Below are 24,534 nucleotides of genomic sequence, written 5' to 3'. Positions count from 1 at the left end.
ATCCCAGAGCCTGACTGACACTCCTCACAAGGCGGGGCTTTGATGGGCCCAACCGGACGGCGGGAGGGAGCCAGAAGGGCAGGCGGGGCGTGAACGCCTTTTCCGCCCTGGGCCCGGAAGGGTGATGTGGCTGAGGCTTCGCCGGCCTCACTATGGTAAGAGAGGGGCTGTGGGGTCGCGGCGACTGTTTCTGAAAGGGCCGGGGACCCAAACGGGGGCTGGAAGGGTGGGCGGCAGCATGACTTGCGCGAGCCCCGGCAGCCTTGTGTCCACTTTGCCTCCCCGGGGGTCGTGGGCTGCAGGCCCGGGATCTTTGGGTCTCTGTGCTCCCAGCTGGGAGGGCGCGAAACATGCCCCCCCACCCCCACCCCGCGAAAGACCCCAGGGTCGCCAAGCCCGGCCCTTCGCGCTTAGGACACTTTCCCGAAGTATGTCGAGGAGATGAGCTGATTTGACTTAACCTTGTCGACTCCAGAGACTCTACGTGGCTGTTGGGGCGGTGGAGCCTGTTGGAATTTCGGCTTGTTTGGTCTTTACAGCACGTCTCCCTGTGTGCGTTCCCCCCAAGGTTTTATTTGTCTTTGTTCTATTCCCCAAACTCCACGCTTTCATTTCCACCTGTTCAACCAGCGGCCCTTGGGGGCCCCTAGGCTCCGCTCTCTCAACCTTAAAGGTGTTTCTTTGCAGGGTGCTGATAAAATACCAAGAAGATAAAACTATCGTCCTCTCCACTAGGGTTCTTCTGCAGAGGTGGTCTTTGTCTTGTAGAAATTTCTTGGAGTGATATCTGGCCCTCCTTCCTCTCCACCTCCTTTAAGTTTGTGCCTTTCTTAGAGGAAATCTTGCAGTAAAAACTCACAGACATTCTCGAGAGAAATGCTTCCTAGCTAAGAAAAGTGGACTAATCAGAGGAGTCAGGGGGCCTGTGAAAACAGTAGCAGGGCTTGTACTGATGTTAAAACACCATCAAAGCTATTCTTAAGGCCGTTTCGCTCTAATTTTGGTAAATTCAAAAGTAAACCCGATCTCAATTTATGGCGTTCGTTTGCCAAGCATTACCGTTTTAAGCATGTATTTGAGGGTTGCTTACAAGGCAGGTGTTCTATTTAATAACTGTGACCCTGGATCTAAGTATTTCGTCTTTCATGAAATTTTTCTGGAGTTGCTGAAGAATCCGGCAAAGAACAGCAACAACATTTATTGTTGCTTGCTTCATGTCAACAATTTGACTCTAGTTGGCACAGTAATCACAGCCTGTTTCATAGTGTTTATCATCTGGAGGTGGTGGCAGGTGATTCTTTGCCTGGCCACAGAGATTCTCCAGATTTTTCAGCACCAGTACCTTTACTCTGGGTGTAATGGATATGCCGTTAAATCAGACAGCTCTATTCCTTTTTCAGTTTAAAAAGTAGAGAACGGTTTTATGTCTGCATGGAAGCTAACTGTTCAAATCCAAGATACATTTTTATTTCACCATGGTATTATCTTAATGTTAGTTTTTATTGGGTTTTTTTCGGTTGGCTGCTTGGTTTTGGGGTCACCCCTGCAGTTAAGGGCTTATTCCTGTCTCTACATTCAAGACTCACTTCTGAAATGCTGAGAATTGAACCCAGGGGTAGCCTCATGCAAGACAAGTGTCCTACCTGCTGTACTCTCTCTCCAACCCCTTAATATACTATTTTTATGTCTAGATGCCAGAAGTCTTTATCCTGTTAATCAAAATCCCATAAGTGAAGGTAAAATATGGTAGTGATTTCTTGCTCTTGGTGTAATATGCTAGTCTACCATACTGAGTAATAGAAACAATTGCCAGGCAATTAGTATTTCATTTCCGCTCTGATCCTTTAATCTTAGTTTATTAACATTTTAAAGGAACTAAGCGATATTTGGAAGAGCTATGGGGCAGCTTTCTTTTTGTTTTTGAGCACCTAAATTTGACAAGTGAGGTAATACAATGATAATGTCTTAATTTGATTTATCATGTGTTAGCGAATTTTTTTTTTAGTTAATGAATCACCTAAAATATAATCAGCTGGGGCTGGAAAAATAGTACCACAGATCTTTTTCCCCCCACTTTCCCCTAAAAAAGCTTAGTCACTGTATATAACCATTAAAATAGAACAGTTGGTAATTATATTACTTATGAGTGGATACTTTGAGAAAACCTTCAAAATACCTTGATCTCCTTGCTTCAAAATTCATCTTAGCTCAGTTCTTTCCAGTAAGACTTACCTTTTGTTTTCTAGTGCTTTTTTATAATACCCTTAGTTATGTGTAGTTACCTATGGTATCCCACTAGTATAGCACTTGATTTCATGATTTCATTATATTGTGTGGAAGATTAAGTGATTTCATGTGTTATTTGCTACTACATAGAAGGATCTGTAAAATGAATGGAAATAGGGCTCTAAGACTGCCAAATGACTTCTGAAAAATTACCAGCTTCCACGAAGTACTTGGAGATATCATTTCTTCTTCTGTTGGTGTTTAATGGTTTACTTGTATTCTCATTTAATTCTCACAACTCTTGGTAACCATTGCCTTCATTGTATGCAAAAAAATGTAAGAAATATATCAGAGATGATTAGGAAATGTTAAGAGCACAATAATTAATTCCCACTGATAACATTTGGTTTGTTTCTTTGGATTTTAATATGGGGGGCGGCTGGGAGCTGTGATCTGCTGTACTCAGGACTTACTCCTGGCTCTGTTCTCAAGGATCATTCCTAAAAAAGCTCATGGGACTGTTGTGGAACTGGGAATCAAACCTGGGTCAATCAAATGCAAGCCTTACCTGCCTACTGTCACTGCTTTTACTACCACTTTTATTGGTAACATGCGATTTGCAATATTGTAAATTATAGAAGTTTCTGCATACGTCTTTCCAACCAAGTCCACCACTAAAGTGTGCTTCTTCCCACACGTATCCTAAGGACCTCCCATCCACTCCCCTCAATTCTTGTCTGCAAGACTGAATTGATTCCTGACTTGTTTCTTAAAGATGAGCAGACAACAAAAAAGTAGTCATTAGCTAGACTGGGATAGCTTCTGTATTCTTTAGATAGACAAAAGAAATAGCAATTGGGAGGACAAAAGGCATGATTTTGAATAGTTTCTTGGAAAGTATGGCTTGAATACAAGTAGAGCATACTAGAAATAGATGACACTAGAAAATTTGAAATCAGATCTTGAAGGTTTTATGATATACTAAGGACTTTATATTTTGATATGTTTTATTTCCTACCTACACTGGGTTGATAGTACAGTGGGTAGGGCATGTGCCTTCCACGCAGCCGACCCGGGGTTCTATCCTCCGTCCCTCTCGGAGAGCCCGGCAAGCTACTGAGAGTATCCCGCCCACACGGCAGAGCCTAGCAGGCTACCTGTGGCATATTCGATATACCAAAAACAGTAACAAGTCTCACAATGGAGACATTACTGGTGCCCACTCATGCAAATCGAGGAATAACGGGATGACAGTGCTATGACAGTGCTTATTTCCTACCTGATAAAGGGTTTTTGTTTGCTTGGGGTTTTTTTGCTTTTTTGTTGTTGTTATTGTTTTGGTTTTGGATTTGGTTTGGAGGCCTCACCAAGCTGTTCTCTGGAACTATTCCTGGCTCTGTGCTCTGGGCTCAGTCATCATGATGCTTGGGGCACTGTATGTAGTGGATCAAACCAGAGTCTCTATTGTATCCATTTGTGTGTTTTTGATAAATATATTTGAACAGGGAAAGAATGCTGTGATTTTATAAAGCTGCTAATATAGAAAATATATTTGAAGTGAAGATTATGTCTTGAAACCAGTTAAGAAACAAATATAGCATTCTTAGCAGTTGAAGATTGAAAGATTGAATTCCTCAACTTTGACAATAGTTATTAGGTTGAATGAAAAGGACATAGAAGAAAATTATTTTGGAAGTCATTACTGAGCTGTGATTCGCCTGTTAAGAAATACTGGTTAAGGGGCTGGAGCGATAGCACAGCGGGTAGGGCGTTTGCCTTGCACGCGGCCGACCCGGGTTCTAATCCCAGCGTCCCATATGGTCCCCTGAGCACCGCCAGGGGTAATTCCTAAGTGAAGAGCCAGGAGTAACCCCTGTGCATCGCCGGGTGTGACCCAAAAACCAAAAAAAATAAAAAGAAATACTGGTTAAGCATCAGGTCCTTTCACAGGATCTTTTATTGAATAAATAAAAATATGACCTTACTGGTCACATCACACATGTGAAGAAATATGTATAAAGTTTAATTACGTTGCCCAAGGTCACATTAATATAAAGCAAAGCTTTAAACTTGACAGTTATTGTCAAATTTTGTGTCCTTTTCCTAATACAGTAATTCAGTTAATTCCATAGAAAGCTCAAGAGGAAAAACAAGGTTTGTTTGCACTGGATGGATGGCAGGGTAAATTCATTAATGTAATAATAAATCTGCTACTATTGTTACTTTTGTAAATGTGATCACAGAGAAATACAAATATCTTAATAGTTCGATAAAAATAGTTTTGATTTCATAAACACATGAAAGAATTCCATAAACTATACTTTAAAAACTATTGCACTAGAGTAATCACCTAGTATGTATGCTAACTTTCTGTAATAAGGGTTTATAATGCTAACTGTGCATAAAAAGTACAGGAACTTTGAAACTCTATAGCTATTCAGCCAGTCTTCTAAGTCTTCTGGACCTTGACTTATATTCCAGGTTTCAAGTGATTTATTTAATTTCACTTATAAGATGAACAGTGGCAGGGTGGGAACTGGACTACCTACTTGATCTCACTGTTCTAGTTTTAAGAAAAGTGAGACTTTACTTCCTCCTTTAATAGTTTATGGGGGAGGGATGATGGTGGACTACACCTGGCAGTGGTCAGGGCTTACTCCTGGCTCTGTGCTCAGTTATCACTACTGTGCTAATAATGGGCAAATGAAAATTCTAATATTTTTTTTGTGCTAGTGGAAATCTTTTCACTATCTCTCACATAAGGGCAATGGTGTTTGTGTGCATGAGTATGTGCATTTACAAACTTACTAACAGGTTTAACATCCCTAGATTTTTTTTTCTTCTTTTAAGAGATTATAGTGATACAGTTATAGCATTTATATGAATGTACAATTTTGCACAAGTAGAAGCTAGCTGAAAAATGCTGACCTGACCTAGATTTGTAAATGATAAAAATGCTGACCCACTTTTCCAGTACTTTGTATTTTTTTTATCACAGTTAGGTCAGTAATGTCACTTGTAAGTTCTTTTCTATCTTCACAGAGGGATAAGTCACTTTTTGTAGATGCAATAAGTATTAAGGCAAGTAAAATTGCTACTATTTAAAATTTTTTAAATGTCTTTGCTACTCAGTTCTTCTAAAGTGAACTTCAGTTCAGCTGGAGGAATTAATATATCAGTAAAGAGGCCCTTGGTCAGCAAATTAGTTAAACAATTTGTTTTGATAATATAAAACAAAATAATAAGGTACATGGTGTTCAGATGGCCTAGGATTAAAAACACTGAATTTAATGAAACAGCTTGTTCGGTAAATTACGTCTAGTTAACCCGTCAGTTACCACTCATTGTCTCACATGTTTGTATGTGTTGGCTCTTTATAGTGTCTTTCTTCAACTTGAATACTGCTTTGATCATTTTCTTATTCCCCCTCTATTTCTAATATTTTAGGTGGTTTATTTAGGAGTATTTTTATATACACCTGAAAACAGTATCTTAAATTTATTATTACTCTTATATTCAGGCTTGAGGAATAATAGTTTCATCATTCAGTAATGATTCAAAACAAAAAGTTATGTATTTTTGTTAAATTTTAAGTTTTTGAGACTGAAAAAATATTCCTGATATTTAAAATAATTTCACGTTTGGACTTTAAGCCTTATATCAACTAATCTCAAGTCCTTGGTGAGTCGTTTCCTAATAGTATACTCCCAGTGAAAATCTTAATTCTTTTCATAATTTTGAAAGCTCTAACATTGTGATTTTCTCAGAATGATTGTACACAGTAATGATTTGTGAATATCCAGTATTCATTTGGATATACTGAACAGTAAAATGAATTATTTCAAACATACCAGTAGCTTTGTTTGGGGGAGCCACACCCATGGCAGAGCTCAGGGCTTAACTCCTGGCTCTGGGCTCAGGTATCACTCCTGGTGGAACCCTAAGGACCATGTATTACAGGATACAAGGTAGGCTGTGTAAAAAGCAAGCACCCTATGCCCTTCTTCCTGTACTGCTATCCAGTCTCTCTGGCTTCATGACCTGATTTCTTAAATATAAGAATACTGTTTCTTCCTTTGGAGTTTTCAAATAGCATTACCAAGTATATGAAAATGTAAAGCAATATATGGAGGTTTCTCTTGAATGGTTAACAAGATATTTTACTTAGCACTCTCATTTTCATTTTTTATAACATGCATTGTTAATGTGGAATTAAATATGCCCTTGAATTGTTAGATTGTTCATTATTGGCAGTTTTAAAGTTCATCTTCATTTGTCAGTGACTGCTTTTCACTGTGTTGCTTATTGGTTTGATAAAACCTTAAAACAATAGAGAAAAGCCTACAACATGGTTTGGTAAGTGCTGTCTGTAACACAAACACATAGAGAGATCCTCACTCACAGTGGAGAATGGGAACAGGGAAGATTTCTTGGAGGGCTAATTCTTGAGAGCTAGAGTATAAGTTTGTCATACCATGGGACATGAAAAAACAAATGACATTTGCAAAAATACAGCAGCCCCTTGAGAAAGATTTCATGTTTAAGGAATCTAAAAAGAACTGAAAACAGTGCTTGAGTTTTCCTTAGTTTTTAAATTATTTTCCCCCTATTCAGCGTTCAAATATGCTTTTTTCTTAACTTCATCCTTAAGTAATACTGACCCACTGTAACCCCCAATTATTTTTCTACTGAGAAATAACATCTGTTTTCTTTAACCCTGAGACTAAAATTCACTATCAACGGACAACAGATGCTACACATTAGAAGGAGTGGTTAGGTAGGTTAAGCAGTGGTAAACTAATGTCTGTAAGTTTAGAAAACTCTTTTGACCAGAGAGTTTTAGATGTCATGAGTGTATCTTAAAAGACTTTACCACCTAAGATTGTTTAATATTTAAAGTCTATAAAATGTAAACAAAGTTACATGTATCATATGTTGCATACTTATGAATGGATTTCATTTATAAATGTCTTCACACAAAAGCATATATACATACCCATTTCTATAATAATAAGCATGTTTTAAAGTGCCCTTTAAAAATCCTTTATTATGAAAAAAATTTGAACTTAAAAAGGTAGAAGACTGTATATAATGAGCCTTCATGTACTCAGTATTTTGTCATCTACTCGACACTTCCCCCAACATATGCAAACATATTCTGGATTATTTAAAAACCAACCTCAGATATCATGTAAGCAATTTTCTTTAATAAAATTTTCAGGGAAGAAAGATAAAACATAGAAAAATTGTTAATTTAAATAACTTTATAGGAAAATAACAAATGGACTTATTTATTTCTCCATATATGGAGTTTAGAATGAGTTGTATTTCAACAAGTAAATTATTGGTATTGATTTCACTTTAAATTTATAGATTAGTTTTCCATTATTACCCTTGAATGCAAGAGTCTGATACATCAAATCCTATTCTACATTCTTTAACATTTTCACATTTTCAGTGTTTACCTTTAATATCAGCATTTCTCACATCTTGTTAAGTTTATTGTTAATCTGATTATGATTATTACTATTTAAATATTTTAATTTTATACCCAGGCACCTTACTCAGTTTTCTTATGGTCTGTATCTCCCTAAGTTTACCAAATAAGAATTTTATAGACTGCTATATTACAATGATATATTTTTTCCACTTGTATGTAATGAAAATGTCTTTATATCCCATATTTTTAGAAAATTGTTTTATTAGCCATTTCTTTTTGGACTTCAACTTTGTAGTAACCACATGGTCAGATGCTAGAGATTCATTAATATTTTAATAAGTGTATAATAGTTTACAGTGCAAGCAAAAGTAAATACTACTTGAAATAGAAGAAACTGATGAATACAAGGAGACTTGCTGAGAAAGATGACATTTGAGCTTAATTTTGAGTTAAGCCCACCATTTTCTTTTATCTGGGTATATTAGGTAGATCTGTGGAACCTGCTTTTCTTTAATTCTTACTGTTAAACTTTTTTAATGACTTTTGAGCATCAGCAGTGAATGAGTAAGCCAATACTTTTTTTTTTTTTACCTAGAACCAGGCAGCATGTATGCTTAAAGTATGCATACAGCATGGTTGCTTAAATTTAGAACATTTTTTTCTAAAGAAGTTTCAGAAATGAAAATAATTTTTACCAGCATATGTCTACCTTCCCACTCTGCCATTCAGTTTTATAGTTATTAAGACCAAGAGACTTAGAGAGTCTAATAATTCAGTTACCATCAGAGTCAACCCCTGAAAGAACTGGTTGACTGCATGTGTCATCTCATATTCTGGGCATATATTAATACATAATTAGTAGCATTAACTAATAACATTCATTATGTATTGAGCTTTGGTAAGCCATTTTGGATCCATGACATTTTATTGTGTTTTCATGTTTTTTTTTTAATTTAGGATGTTCTATTATCTTTAGTTCTAAATAACTAAAAAGTATAACAACACAGTTATGATTCTTGCTTTATATGTTCCCAGACATCTTTCTGCTTACCTTAATAATAATTTCTCATAGACCTAATTCCAAAACCATACCCATCACCATTGTACCCATTACCACCCACCCCAGAGTACCCAACTCCCCTCCTCCCACTCTCCCCAACTCAGTTGTGTGCATCAGTTCCCTATAATGTTGCCTTTGGATCTTCATTGCTACCTCATTGTGTACCTTTAAATCCCACATATAAGCAAAATTATTCTGCATCTGTCCTGTTCATTTTGACTTCACTCAGCATGATAGCCTCTAGTTCTATCCATATTGCAGCAAATTGCATGATTTTTTTCTCAGAACCTCATCATATTTCATTGTATATATATTCCATAACTTCTCTTGATCAATTCATCTGTAGTTGGTGTAGTTGGGCATTTGTGTTGTTTCCATATCTTGGCTATTCTACTGAGTGCAGCAATGTACATAGGTGTGCATAGTATATCCTTTTAAAGTAATGGTTTTGTGTTTGGAAGATAAATGCCAAGATATTGTATTGCTGGGTCATATGGGAGTTGTATTCTTATTTTTTTTTAAACATTATTTATTTATTTATTTATTTATTTTTGCTTTTTGGGTCACACCCGGCAATGCACAGGGGTCATTCCTGGCTCATGCACTCAGGAATTACCCCTGGCGGTGCTCAGGGGACCATATGGGATGCTGGGATTCGAACCCGGGTCGGCCGCGTGCAAGGCAAACGCCCTACCCGCTGTGCTATCACTCCAGCCCCAGTATTCTTATTTTTTTGAGCGTTCTCCATTTTGTCTATAGAGGTTGAATCAGATGACATTCTCACAAAATGGCGATGAGGGTTCCTTTTCACTACAACCCCGCCATCACTTGCTCTTTCCAGATTATTTTTTGGATATGTTTCATTCTCACAGGCTTCTCATTGTTTTGATTTGCATTTTTCTAATTGAGAGACAATGAGCACTGTTACATATTCCTGCTGGCCATCCATTTCTTCTTTGGAAGTGTTTGTTAATATACTCATCTCATTTATGGCTGGGGCCAATGGATTTTTTTTGTTGGTAAGTCTAATCAGTGCTTTATACATCTTGACTATTATAAATCCTTTAATCAGAAGTTCAGTTTGCCTTTTTTAAGGGGAAAAATAAAGTGTGATATTTAATTGGAATTAACCTGGCTATTTTTTTAATGATGTAATTTTCCTTGTACTAATTTTTCATTTTCTCTTTTCAGTCTGCCATTTTCAATTTCCAGAGTCTTTTGACAGTGATCTTGCTGCTTATATGTACCTGTGCTTATATCCGATCCTTAGCACCCAGTATCCTGGACAGAAATAAAACTGGGTATGTTTCTGACTAGTTACTTTACTTGTCTTGTAGACAATAAATATAAAGTTTCATAGAGATCATTAAATAATTTCTTACGTGGAACTTAGCTTTGTACATTATTTTCTCCCTTTGTTTATAAAAATCTTGTATTTATGCTTTCTTATTAAAAAAAAAAGTTAGAAGTTACTTGCAATGTATTGGACTGGTAAAAATCATTGTAAAATGTGACAGATTTTTATCTAAACTAGAGATAAAATTGGCAGTGTTTGTTTTAGTGTTTATAGAATAATTAATACATTTGGTTAGAGTTTGAAAGCAGTTTTCAAGCACATGTTCATAAAAATAATGATATTATCACAACCAGTACACAATCACCTGGGTTCCCTGTCTGTGTCTTTCTGGGGGGAGAGGGATGTTCCAGAGACCCTGTGATTATCGTATGGAACATTGCTAAGCTGTGCTCCCACCATTTAAACTTTGCCCTCAGTACTTTATCTTAAAGCAAGCATTTTGGATATGTATTTAACTTAAAACAGTATAAAAATAAACATTTGGGCGTGCCATAATGCATTCATCCTCCTGTCTAGATTAAATTATAGATTTCCTTTTGAAAACCGTACAGAGTTAAAACGATTTATGGTCATACGCTTTTTTAAAAAAATGTTTATTTGGGGGTTTGAGGCAATACCCAGTGGTACTTTCGGCCTATTTCTGACTCTTTTGTTCATGTCAGTTTGGCTCTGTTTGGAGGACCACATTCAATGCCAATGATCTGCCAAATGCAAAGAAAGTACCACAATCTCTACCATCTCTGGCTCAGTCATGCCTTTTTAAAAACACCGTGTATTAGGGAGCTGCACAATAGGACCAGCAGTTAAGTCACTTGCATGTGGTCAAGCCTGATTCAACCCCTGGTCCCACATGTGGTCTCCTGAGCAGAGAGCCAGGAGTGATCCTTGAACAGAGAGACCAAGAAAACATTCCTGAGCACTGCCAGATGTAACCCCCAAACAAAAAGTAAATAAAACACCATGTTTATTTTGCAGAAATACATATTATTCAATTAGAAGGAAGAATATTTTTTAAAAGATTGTGGCAAGAAGTGTATTTTTCTTGCCCTGTTTCATAATTATAGATTTTTAATAGTCATAATTCTGTCTTGATACTAGCCTCACCTGGTTTTAATTATTTTAAGTGATAAACTTAACTAATTAACTTCATACAGTACAGAAATACATCTTAATCAAATGGAATAGAATAATCTAAAAGATTGTGGTAAAAACTAAACTTTCTTTGCCATGTTATATAGCTATAAGTTTCTATAGTTATAATTCTACCTTGATACTAACCTATATATCATTTTAAGTAATAAAATGATGAAATAGTAAATTTCATAAAAAATGATTATGTCCAATATCTTCTTTGTTTTTATTTTTATTTCATTTAGAGTGGGGTCGATTGGACCATCCTGGTAGTGCTTGGCATTTAGCTTCTAGCTCAGTGCTCACAATAACTTTTCCTTTGGTTCCTTAGGGGTTATTAATAAGATTCGGGTTTTAATATTCTCTCAATCATTTGTATTTTATTACTGTTCCTTAATTTTTAGGGTTGTTTGAACACCTAGCTAACTTAGAATACTGACAATCAGCAGCCCTGCTTTTATAAATTACGGTTTATAACCTGTTAGTCTGAAGAATTTTATTTGACCTAGTAAAGATGAAAAAAGGTGTTGTCCATTAATTTTATGACAGTATCCCACTAGTTTTTGCAGACATTGTTTTTTCTTCATGTAACTTTTTCCTCTCAGCTGTTGAACTGAATCATCAACATTATGTTCTTTTGTTGAAAATATGTAATCGTATTTGTTGCTTAGTTTTTCAGGAAGCCTTTATCCCCATGCCAAGAGATTTGTTAATCCTCCTTCGCTTTCTTTGCAACCCCAAACTATTGTAAGAGGTAGTTAAAGTTAATGGTAGAAATCAGTATATATACTCTTAAATCTATTGCTTGGAATTCTCATCACTGTCATCCTGTTGCTCATCGATTTGTTCGAGCGGGCACCAGTAACATCTCTCATTGAGAGACTTATTGTTACTGTTTTTGGCATATACAGTACGCACGGGTAGCTTGCCAGGCTCTGACGTGCGGGCTCCATACTCTCAGTAGCTTGCCGGGCTCTCCGAGAGGGGCGGAGGTATCGAACACGGGTTGGCCGAGTGAAAGGCAAAAGCCCAACCGCTATGCTATCGCTCCAGCCCGGAATTCTCATATGCACTAAAATAAATGTTCTTAGAAACAGCAATTATTTCTTGGTTTTTTGTGACACACCGACTGTGTTCAGGGAGTTCTATTGGGTCTGTGCTAAAGGATCACTTATTGTGGGACTCAGGAAGACCCAAGAATTGAACCCAGTTGCCTGCCTGCAAAGCAGACCCTCTACTGTGCTTGCTTAATACTTGCTGTGCTCTCGTACAACTGCAGAATCAGTAATTTTAAACCAGACAACATTAAATAAAAACCAAGTTAAGTCAACTAGAATTGTTTTTTTCTTATAAGGCTATAATGAAATGACCATAAGTATTTTATCAAAGAATAGTCGTGTCGTGGTAGAATTGAATGTCGTAGTTTGTTGAATAATGTTAGAAAGAAAGTATATTGCATGTGGAAATGCCTGCTTCTCTTTCTTTTAGGGGCAGGAATACATCCATAACATGCTACATTAAAAAGCAAATAAGGAGTTTTCAGGGCTACCAACCTTACAGTAGAGGTTGAGTAGTAGTATATTTCTCCTACACAAGTAATCAAATAAATAGCATGTCTACTTTTATGTTTTTAAATATATGCTGTAGTGTCAAGTGAAAGCATTTTAAATCTTTGTTTATATTTATTTAAATGTTAAGGCCCATTTTCTATTGACTTGCACAGTAACAAATATTTTTGTACAAGAATTTTTATAGGCCATTTTTGTTATGAAATATTTTTATGAAATTCATAATAAACTTTTATTGTGTTTTTCATGCTTAACTAGAGAATTTTAGATAGACTGATGTGTTCTTGATGAACTTTACTCTTGAAAATAGCTTGAATTTTTTCTATTTAAAGAACTTTAAAACAGCAGAAAATGTACACTAGTACTTTGCCTAATTTCCAATTTCCACAGCCCCTTATAGCACCAACAACAGATAAACTAAATGGTTTCTAGCCAAAGCAGCATAATTGATCGGGTTTTTTTTTAATCAACTAATAAAGTCTCTATGTTTTTGTAAATAAGAATTAAGAAAATACTTTTTTGTTCTTTCAATTTAAGTAGCTTTCAAAATTGTACCAATTTCCTACTGACATTTTGAATTATTTGTAAAATCTCAAACCTGGAAAGACCTGTGCATGCCCTCAGAGGAAATCAGGTGTCCTGCATCGTGTCCCTCAGTAGATTTTAGTCAGTATTTTAGTCAATATTACAGTAGTCAGTAAGGTTTTAGAGACACAGAGACACAGCTTTGCAGATCACTAAGGAGTTGTCTTCCATTTTTGATGAAATAGAAGCTTTAAGTATAACTTTTATTATCTTGAGTTATTGTCACGTATTCACTTAGGTCTACTAAATGAATTATTAGCTATTAATTCACTGTATCACTGTCATCCCTTTGCTCATCAATTTGCTCCAATGGGGACCACTATCGTCTCTATTGTGAGACTTGTTACTGTTTTGGGCGTATCAAGTACACCACGGGTAGCTTGCCAGGCTCTGCTGTGCGGGTGGGATACTCTTGGTAGCTTGCAAGGCAAACGCCCCACCCGCTGTGCTAGGTATTAATTATAATATGAAATTTTATTCCAAGAACTTTGTGAGTAAAAACTCATCTGTTTAGCAACTAGTAGCTTCTATTAAAGAGAGGAAATAAGTTGTTTATATAACCAAGTAAGCAATATTGAAATTAGAGTATAGTCTGGCTCATACACTAGTCAATGGTATTTTCTGGACTATATATGACTTTTATTTTATTGATTTTTATTTTAATCCCTATAATGAAATTATTTCACCTTAGATTATCTGTTCTTCAAAATAAACATTTTCTGCATTTCTTTTTTACTCTGAAATAAGAAACATTTTGCTTTGAGGTCAGATAGTTATGTTTCTAAGGTTAATCTATGTAAAATTTAATTGAACCTAGTGTTTTTCTTCTATCCCATTCAGGTATAGCAACATTAGCTAGCTAGCCATCTCTTATGGAAAAAGAAATCTACTATAAATTTTGCTCAAATTTAAGTGTTGTGGTTTAATGACCTAATCCAAACGAATTTGAATAATTGAAATGGGCATCTTCATTCTAGACTTTAGAGAATTGTTTTAAATACTATCTTTAGTTAACTCATATAGTATCCCTAAACAGTATTTTCTATTTATATTGAAAACATGTATTTTTTAATTCATCTTTTTTGAATAATAGTTACATAAATTCTATCATTGAAGACTTCATGATTATAAATTAAGAAACATAGAACCTACATTTTTTGTGGGGTCATACCTGGCTCTGCACTCAGGAATTACCCGTGGTGGTGCTCAGAGGACCATATGGGATGCTGGGAATCGAACCCGGGTAGGCCGCGTGCAAGGCAAATGCCCTACATGCTGTGCTATCGCTCCAGCTCTGAGTTTTATTTTTTAATGTCAAAATTTATCCAAAGCCAGTGGTTTATCCTCAGTTCATCCAAAGCCAGAATTGATTTACCATTTTCTCAAAATTCATGTTTATTTAAGTTGGCATATATTTGTTTGCTTTTGGAGCTGAAGTACTTACAGTTGACTAATCATATGATAGCCCTTTTACAAATCTCAGGCCATTCATATTAATTTATTCTGGGATTAACCTTTGACAGCACATGTATTCAAGTTTTAAGAGTACATAAGTAAGAGAGCACATAAGTGAAAATTCATATAATGAATTTTCCTTATAATACTAAGGTATTCTTTTTCCTATATTCTGTTGATTTTTTTTCTTCTTTCATTTTATGCAGATTGTTGGGCATATTTTGGAAGTGCGCCCGAATTGGTAAGTGTCTATTAAGTGCTATAGGTTGTTTTCCAGTTTACTTAAGTCACATTCACTGAAAGTGTTAGATTTTTAAATTGTATTCTCCATAATTTTATATATATTTGCAAAAGTTACTAAGTTCCACCAGCTCTTGAAAGCCTTTTTTTTTTAATTAATAGTTTATTTTTAATTAGTGAATCAACGTAAGAGTACATTTACAGATTTATACATTTTTGTGCTCATGTTTCTCCCTTACAAAGTTTGATAACCCATCCCTTCACCAGTGCCCATTCTCCCCCACCAGTAAACCCAACATCCCTCCCCCCCTCCCCAGTCCCGTCTCCCCCCACCCCACACTGCCACTATGGCAGGGTATTCCCTTTTGTTCTCTCTCTCTGATTAGGTGTTGTGGTTTGCAATAAAGGTGTTGAGTGGCCATTGTGTTCAGTCTCTAGTCTATATTCGGCCCGCATCATCTTTCCCCCACATGACCTCTAACCACATTTTACTTGGTGTTCCCTTCTCTGAGTTGCCCAGAATGAGAGACCAGCCTCCAAGCAATGGAGACAACCTCCTGGTACTTATTTCTACTATTCTTGGGTGTTAGTCTTATAGTCTATTATTGTATATTCCACAGATGAGTGCAATCTTTCTATGTCTGTCTCTCTTTCTGACTCATTTCACTTAGCATAATACTTTCCATGCTGATCCACTTATATGCAAACGTCATGACCTCATTCTTTCTAACAGCTGCATAGTATTCCATTGTATAGATGTACCAGGGTTTCTTCAACCAGTCATCTGTTCTAGGGCACTCGGGTTTTTTCCAGATTCTGGCTATTGTAAACAGTGCTGCGATGAACATATAAGTGCAGATGTCATTTCGATGCCTTATAAGAGATGAAATATACAAGCAAGATTTATTAAATGCTGTACATTCCATATTTTAAGGAAGTTAAAGACAAATGTGTTTTATGGGTGCATGTTTATAAACCATGTCAGATCTATCTTTTGTATAATATATACTAGAGCGATAGCACAACGGGTAGGGCGTTTGCTTTGCACGCAGCCATCCCAGGTTCTATTCCTTCGTCCCTCTCAGAGAGCCCGGCAAGCTTCCAAGAGTATCCCGCCTGCCAGGCAGAGCCTGGCAAGCTACCCCTGGCGTATTCAATATGCCAAAAACAGTAACAAGTCTCACAATGGAGACGTTACTGGTGCCTGCTCGAGCAAATCGATGAACAATGGGACAACAGTGCTATACTAAGTCATAGAATATTTTGTTGCATCATTAGCTATTTTTTTATTTTCCCTGGCGTAAGGCCATGATTCTTTTTTTCTTCTTCTTCTTCTTTTTGGGTCACACCCAGCATTGCACAGGGGTTACTCCTGGCTCATGTACTCAGGAATGACTCCCTGACAGTGCTCAGGGGATCATATGGGATGCTTGGAAACGAACCCAGGTCGGCCCTGAGCAAGACAAACGCCCTAGCTGCTATGCTATTGCTCCAACCTCCTCACTAGTTATTTTGAGGCCAGCTTGCTAACTCAAATGGAAAACACATGCTTGAGATTTTCAGTTCAATCCCTGGTAATCCACATGGCACCCCAAGCACTTCCAGTTGTGGCCCAAGTGATATTCAAGCACCTGGCTCATACCTTTAGGAAGAGCATAAATGGTATGGCCCTATCTTTTTTAAAGTGTTGAGCTTTAATGAGCACAACTAACTTGTTCTCATTGGGTTAAAGTTAAATATATCTTCTATAGAACTTAAGGGTATTTATGATTAGATAGCAATATACTCTTGTTTCATTATGTATATAATATACATCATTGCCCAACATATAATAGATTCTCAAATGATTGGTAAGTTATACTTTAAAATGTATGTTACTGTCTTTTTTTCTTTTGATGTATCAATATTCTTGGATAATCAGTTATTCTTAATATACCTACACCTGTAAAAAGCACTAATGGTCAATATACTTAAAATTGTTGGATTAAAAATGAATTTCTTGGGGGCTGGAGTGAAAGTACAGCGGATAGGGTGTTTGCCTTGCACGCGGCTAACCCAGGTTTCATTCCCAGCATCCCATATGGTCCCCCGAGCGCCACCATGGGTACTTCCTGAGTGCATGCTAGGGGTAACCCTGATCATCACCGGGTGTGACCCAAAAAGAGGAAAAAAAGAAAAAAGCTAAAAAATGAATTTCTTCTTTTCTTTGGAATTTCTTGCATTGGCCCTTTACCACCACAACCAAAAAGAAGTTTGATTCTAGTATTCTTTTAATGTTATATTTACACATAATTATATATCTGATAATTATCTTTGATAAATATTATCTTTGGCAATGCTGTCAGACTGGGGCGGAGTGGGGTTAGACTATATGCTACCTAGCATATAGTCTGTGAATTCCCCAAATTCTAATTCTTTTTAATAAGATATGGGTTTTGCTAATCTTCTTTAGTTGAGCTGCATTCTTGCATTATTGTTGTGTTTTAGTTTTCATTTCTCAGAGAAATGGAAAATTTAGAAGGTAATCCACAACAAAAAATAAAATTGAATAAAATATAAAACGTAAATCACTTTTGTAATACCTAGAATTTTTTCTAAAGACTATCTATGGCTTAATATGTCTTATGATAATTACAGATACAGGTATTACCTAGTCTCAGCTAAGGACTAGAAATGTAATTGTAGAAATTTCAGATTCCTCAAAGTATCTTCAGATTCATGTGTTCACCACTGAAATAATTTTGATAATGTTTTGCTTCCTTCCTTTAAGCTATTAACAGTGAAAGATGTAAGCATAAAACTAAACTACATAAAAGTTGTCTTTAAATTTGTTATGAGATTTCTGAATCTGTCAGCTTTCTCGCTGTATAATATTAAGTATGAAAAACTGCACAGTAAAGTACCCCTTTCAGGGCCCTCATTTCAATATATTGACTATTGAAATAATTTACTATGCTTTTAATATGTAAAATTGTTCTACATCAATTTTTTTGTCCTCACTATCTTTGATTACTTGTTGTTACTGTTTTTGGCGTATCAAATACGCCCGGGTAGCTTGCCAGGCTCTGCCGTGCAGGTGGGATATTCTCAGTAGCTTTCCGGGCTCAACAAGTCTCACAATGAAGACGTTACTGGTGCCCGCTCAAGCAAATCAGTGAACAGGATGACAGTGCTACAGTGCTACTATCTTTTTTGGTGATTGTTATGAGAATATCACTCTGTAGGAAGATTGGTTAAGCACAGATACATGGACACAGGTGACAGGATATTTGGTAATATCTGCAGAGAGTTTGATGGTCTTATAAAGTGGGCATGGTTCTGTATGTTGTTATACTTCCAGTGATATACAGGAAAATGCCTCACATCCAAATTAGCACCAGACATCAGTAGTGCTAAAATTGAGAACACCCAATGTAGATTTAGAGATTTTTTAAACGACAAATTCAGTTATGCTTGATACCTTCAAACTCTGAAATAACTGAAGAAATTATAAGCACATCAAAATAAACTGGAATATTTTTATAAAGTAGCACCCTCAATGACTAAATGTAAATATATGTAGGTCAAACTGCTTACTTCAGAATCGGTTGTTCAGGAAAAGAAAGTGTATTGTCAAGAAATACAGTGGTAAGAATACCTCAAACTGCAAAGAAAAGATAATGCTATAGCAAAAGCAAAGATAATTTGATGAAATAAAGAGAATATCATTTTGTTAGACTAATACTATTAAATAATAGTAATCATTAAAAAATAGAAATTTTAAAAACACCTGTTGTGTAACTTTCCTGACTATTTTATGTGATGTTACATTTTTTTATAATCTGTCACCTTTTTTTTGGCTTGGCCATTTATTATATCCCTTTTTCTCTCAACTATGAGTGCCAAGGTTCATTTCTTCATTCTTGCCAGTTAAGTAAAAGCATTATCTTTTCATTCTGGCAAAGTGGCTTAGAAAATACTCATGTTGATATACAGCTAAGAAACCACATGGTCTTCTCTTAAAGAATATTTCCACAAAAAAGGATGCAGTTATAGTAAGAAAGGGCCCAGCCAAATTATTTTATCATATTACACATCACATTATAGCAACTGTTTCACATTCACTTATATAGGCATAAGTCCAGACAAGAAGTAACATTCTTACCGGAGTTCAACCAAAGATGTTTAACTCTACCACATGGCAGTCTCTTTTAAGAAAATTAAAAACAGGAAAATGAAGACCATGTGTAAATTACAGTATTCTCAGTTAAAGGATGAAAAAAAGAACTTTCTAAAAGATAAATTTAAAAGCCTTTCCAGTTTGAATATTCGCTCACTTTTTAGGTTTTTCTTTAACTAGAAAAGTGATTTTTCTATAGATAGAAAAATACCAAGTTTTTTATTAGATGTGTGAACTAAGTTTAATGAATACTGTCATTGAATAGGTAGTAAACTAACTCTTTTTTTTTTTTTTTTTTTTTTTTTTTTTTTTGCTTTTTGGGTCACACCTGGCTATGCACATGGGTTACTCCTGGCTCTACACTCAGGAATTACTCCTGGCAGTGCTCGGGGGACCATATGGGATGCTGGGAATCGAACACGGGTCGGCCGCGTGCAAGGCAAACGCCCTACCCGCTGTGCTATTGCTCCAGCCCCAGTAGTAAACTAACTCTTAACAGGCTTATTAACACTGGCACTCTTTGAATGTAAAGCTCTGAAAATGGTCACCTTAAGAATTTTAGTAGATAAGGGTGTGTTTAGGACTGCCATGTTCCAGAAGTGAACTTTCACTGCTTTCTAACTACGGTAAGTAAGGAAAGAGTTACTGACAAAGAGCTGCCTTTTAAATCTGATTTTCAACATCATATCATGGTCAGAGAAGAAACCATTTCTACCAGAGGGGTCCAAACATATTAACCAGGATTAATTATGCAGCGGTTTCTTTTCCTTTCTGATGCACCTTCAGAGCAGCATATAAATAACTGATGGAGTCATACAGCCCTGTATTTACTCAGTAGCAAGAACTGCATCTTGAATGTTCCTCTCTCCTATAGTAATAGCCTCATCATACCCATGTTAGCCACTCAGTTAATCAACAATATCTCCTTTTCTTTTAAACAGGTGAGCGAAAGAGTCCTTATGTAGCAGTGTGCTGTATAGTGATGGCCTTCAGCATCCTCTTCATCCAGTAACTTGTCAAAATGCCAGGACTTAATTGTCTTCAAATTTTATAATGAAAAAAGACTTTGTCTACAGATAATAATGAAACAGATGGTTTACCCTTTTATCTCTGAACATTGAATGAGATAAATTTCCAGCTGCTGCTCTCTATTTTTATGTTTTGGACCAATGTTCTATATAATAATTAGGAGATAACCATTTAATATTTAAAGAGTTGCATGTTTTTGTAACAGTTAACTTTAATGCAATCACCACAATATTACATTCTACTAGTGTCATCCTGTGTCAGATACCAGTTTAGCAAGGTTTCTAGGGCACATACTAGAAAACAGAATTAGAAAATTCCTTCCATTGTGATTTGAAAATGGTAAATCTTTATGAGACCTTTTTAGTACAATAGCTTTTTTTATTGGAGAAAAATTTCAATTTGTATTGGTAAGAGTTGCATTATTTAATGTAATGCTTGCTTTTCCTCTCAACAGACCATTTTGAGCATTAACCAGAGTACCTCTACTAGCAAACTCTATAGTTTATTACAAGTGTTTAATCTATTTAAAATAAGCCTATACATTTCTTAAGGGAGAAGCAAATAAAATGTAACTTAAGAGTAGTGTTCAAAAAATGTTCTTATTTGACATAAAAAGAGTTTAGGAGAGCTGACTGGTGCAGTAACCTCTGAAACCTCTCTGGTCAGATGTGGATAAAGTCTTAAACTAAATTTGACAGCTAACTCATAGTCTCTGAAAAATGCTGTTATTAGAATGAAAGAGCAAAATAGAACAACAATTATAGTAAGATAATCCGATATGTGTTTGTCATTCTTAATGTCAGGTCTTCTAAAATGAAACACTTTTTTAATTGTAATCAAAATGCAAACTGTATCTGTTTTTTTTGTTATGTGTTTGTGTATGTGTGTTAATACAGCACTTTAAATCTGGTTTATGTTTTGTGTGTCAACTGGAATCTTGTGTGTAATTTAGTAAGTGATGTTGAACAGTTTTTAAATCTATTTCTCTTTTTACATGGCTCGTTTCTTTGATCCATGCTAGTAATGGCAGGCCTTAAATAATTTTCAGTGGAGACAAGAGAAACATTGGGATGTTGACTAAAGTTTACGTTAACAGTCAACACCTTTTAAGTATTAATTAAAATCTGATTAAAATTTAAGATAAACTTAAGTATCTCAGCTCAAAATTATATATAATTTTAAGTAGCTAATAGTCTCATGTGCCCCATAAGAGACAAAAACTTTTTTCTTTTTAGGTAGTGAAAAGTATCTTAAATAATTTTTAAATGGCTTTAGGTAGATGGTTTTGCAAAAATAATAATAATAATATGGAAATAAGCACCACCCATTTATAACTAGTTAGAAGAAATTGATTTTGCTTTTTAGACACATTCAAATTGTGATCATTGTTCTTACTCTGAACTGTCCCCTGTGCTTAACAGAACATTAAGAATTTACAGAATATCCACTCAAACATGTGCAGAGTAAGTCACCTTTTGGAGTCTTTTTTTCTGAGTGGTCATCTGTTATTCTAGCACTGTTAGAAATTAAATTTTCCAAACAGTGTAACCTTTTTTATGCTAATAATAAAATGATTTGAAAAATGAAAGAATGTTCTAGCTAATCAGTTCTAAGACATTTTACATTTCAGAGGAGATAGATGGAAAGTAGTCAGAAAATAGTTTCTTTGGCAATTGTGTGATAATATAAATGGTTTTATTATTTGTAAAATCTCTCTCTCTCTCTCTCTCTCTCTCTCTCTCTCTCTCTCTCTCTCTCTCTCTCTCTCTCTCTCTCTCTCTCTCTCTCTCTCTCTCTCTCTCTTTTTGCTATTTTGGGTCACACACAGCAGTGTTCCTCCTGGCTCTGCATTCAGGAGTTACTCCTGGCAGTGCTCAGGGGATCAAACTCAGGGCAAACTCCCTCCCCACTGTACTATCACTTGAGCCCTGTAAATTCTAAACAAAGTAGAAAGCAGCTTAATTTGGACATAAATCATTTTGACTGTTCAAAATATAAGCTCTTTTTGAATTTGGGAAGAAAGTGTTCCATTAAAAAAAATAAAAGACATGCTGTTACTATTTGCTTTAATATATTTTATCAGAGACTTCCACTCAATTGTCTTTTGTAGCCAGAAGGTAGTCTTAAACCCTGAGAATATTCAGATATCTTTGTGGTTTTGGTGTGACAGTGGGATGCCAAAAAGCTGGGGTAACAATCAATCTAAACATCAAACAAACTACCTATTTCATGGTTTTTTTAAGAACTGTATAGGATGATGAGGGCTCAGAAATACTCTTCTTAACCTCCTTCTTGGTTCCAAGATCTTTTCATTCCCGCTCTCCTGAAATTTATTTTGTGCTGATGCTCATTTGGCCTTACCTACACTGTTGTTTTCTTTCCAGGCATTCTTAAAAGATCATCAATTAAAGGGCTCTGTTAAATTCCTTCGTGGCTGAAAGTCAAGTTCAGTGTATTGTTAATTGTTGTGCAGCTATGCCAGTCATCCTGAATTTTTTTCATTTTCGATTTTAGAATAGTCCTTTCATGATAGGCATATTAATAATTTATATTAGATACTTTAATCTTAGAAATTTGGGGATCAGTCTAGTTTTATCATTGGGCAAAATAGAAGCTTGAATGGAAAAACTCAAAGTTTACAAACTGATCTTGCCTAATTTTATGAAAAAGACCTAACATTTGTAAATAGTATATTTATATTTCACCATTCTTTCAAGAAGCATTTATGGAGTATATCCTGTTTATTATCACTAAAGATTTTTTAAGTATATAGCTTCCCTCTAGTAGTTCATAATTTAATGGGTGAGATATCAAATTATTTACAGGCAGTATGATAGCATTTATAACTGAGATGCCAGGATTCTGCAATAAAACAGGACAGGAATATGAACTTATGGAGAAGCAGTAGTTAAGGTGAGCTTTAGCGTGATTTGCAGAAGCTACAGTGGCACCGAGGGAGTACCTAGTTTTGCCTCTTGGAGAATGTAAAGACAAGTTTAGTAAGGTAGACTGAAGTTTGATACTACTAGGTCTTCCCCTCCCCATATCTTGTTACCTACCTCAATTGGACTTGACTATGTATTCCCTCTTGTATAACATAAATATTAAAAAAATAAATACTTCCCTAAAATATGTAAATACAGTTAGATTTTATGCCGACCTTAGCTTGGGCCTGAATACCCTGGTATACCCACAAGAGAAGGGCAACTAACCAGTTTGGACAGTCAAGTATTTTTAGAATTTATTTTTTCAGTTGTGGGGTTCACACAGGCAGTGCTCTGGCATCATACCCATGGGTTTGAACATGTTCTGCATTTTCTCTACCACTTGAACTGCATATCTTACCCCTGAGGAGTTCTTTAGTAATTCTTAACTAACTCCAGCTCCAGCATTTCAAGTACACAGCTGCCAAGAAGCCGAGGTAGCTGTATTGTCTACATTTCCTTGGTGTCTCAGAGAAAGCTTTGCACTAAAAGCTTGTACTCATTTCAAAGGTTTTGAGACATTGAATCATAGTAAAGTGAAAAGCAAGAAAGAAAAAATTCTTAGGGACCATTCATCATTTCTTTGGAATCTAGTAAAGTAAGTGTTCAAAACCAAGTATCTGAGTAATCAGCATTTTGAGTACTACACAACCTCAAATGTTTTTAATCTATAACTTAACACTATCTTCTGAAAATCGCTTTATGATTATGTCACTTCTACATTGCTTTCCATGGTTTCTATGATTCTGCTCCAAAATAATCAGAATTGTTACTACAGTATAAGGAGAAAAGCAAGGGAGGTAGAAATACATTTCTTGTGACTTTAAGAATACAGGTAGTCATTTTACTATTATATAACTTGTTTAATAAAATCAAAATGAACTGAGTCTCCTTGTTTTATTGTCAGATGAATGAAAGTGGTTAGAAAGTTTAAATTTCCACTTTTTTACTAAGGTGGGAATAAAAATTTCTACTTAGGAATTTTAAGACATGACTTAGTGATTTATGGAGCAGGGATTATGTTACTGCATCTTAAAACTTCTTTGACTCTTTGATCCTTCAAGATTTTATTCAGACTACTGATGTTAATATGAAGAAGTCATTAATTTTTCCAGTAATGGTTAAAATTTGATTCTGAATGATTTTTCATTGTTTTTTTTTTTTTTTTTTTTTTTTTGCTTTTTGGGTCACACCTGGCGATGCACAGGGGTTATTCCTGGCTCTGCACTCAGGAATTACCCCTGGCGGTGCTCAGGGGACCATATGGGATGCTGGGATTCGAACCCGGGTTGGCCGCGTG

General features: G+C 35.7%; 1 protein-coding gene and 1 non-coding gene across 2 annotated transcripts; both read left to right on the top strand.

The window, feature by feature from the left end:
• Nucleotides 1-33: 33 nt before the first annotated feature.
• Nucleotides 34-24,121, top strand: TMEM167A (transmembrane protein 167A). Its single transcript, XM_055146568.1, has 4 exons — nt 34-155; nt 9,918-10,027; nt 15,029-15,063; nt 20,163-24,121. Exons 1-4 carry the CDS (start codon nt 153-155, stop codon nt 20,231-20,233), a joined length of 219 nt encoding a protein of 72 aa, XP_055002543.1. The 5' UTR covers nt 34-152; the 3' UTR covers nt 20,234-24,121.
• LOC129401064 (small nucleolar RNA U109) lies at nt 12,668-12,809 on the top strand. The gene has a single exon (XR_008628083.1). It is a non-coding gene; the product is annotated as a small nucleolar RNA U109 (small nucleolar RNA).
• Nucleotides 24,122-24,534: the final 413 nt, after the last annotated feature.

The sequence above is a fragment of the Sorex araneus genome, chromosome 1 (assembly GCF_027595985.1).
Source record: "Sorex araneus isolate mSorAra2 chromosome 1, mSorAra2.pri, whole genome shotgun sequence".
Lineage (NCBI taxonomy): Eukaryota > Metazoa > Chordata > Mammalia > Eulipotyphla > Soricidae > Sorex > Sorex araneus.
Note: the sequence above shows the minus strand (reverse complement) of the source record. Positions and strands in the feature narration are given on the sequence as shown.

Coding starts and splice junctions, on each gene's coding strand:
- TMEM167A (XM_055146568.1), top strand. Junction 10,028..15,028: donor CTGGACAGAAATAAAACTGG/GTATGTTTCTGA, acceptor CATTTTATGCAG/ATTGTTGGGCATATTTTGGA. Junction 15,064..20,162: donor TTGGAAGTGCGCCCGAATTG/GTAAGTGTCTAT, acceptor TCTTTTAAACAG/GTGAGCGAAAGAGTCCTTAT.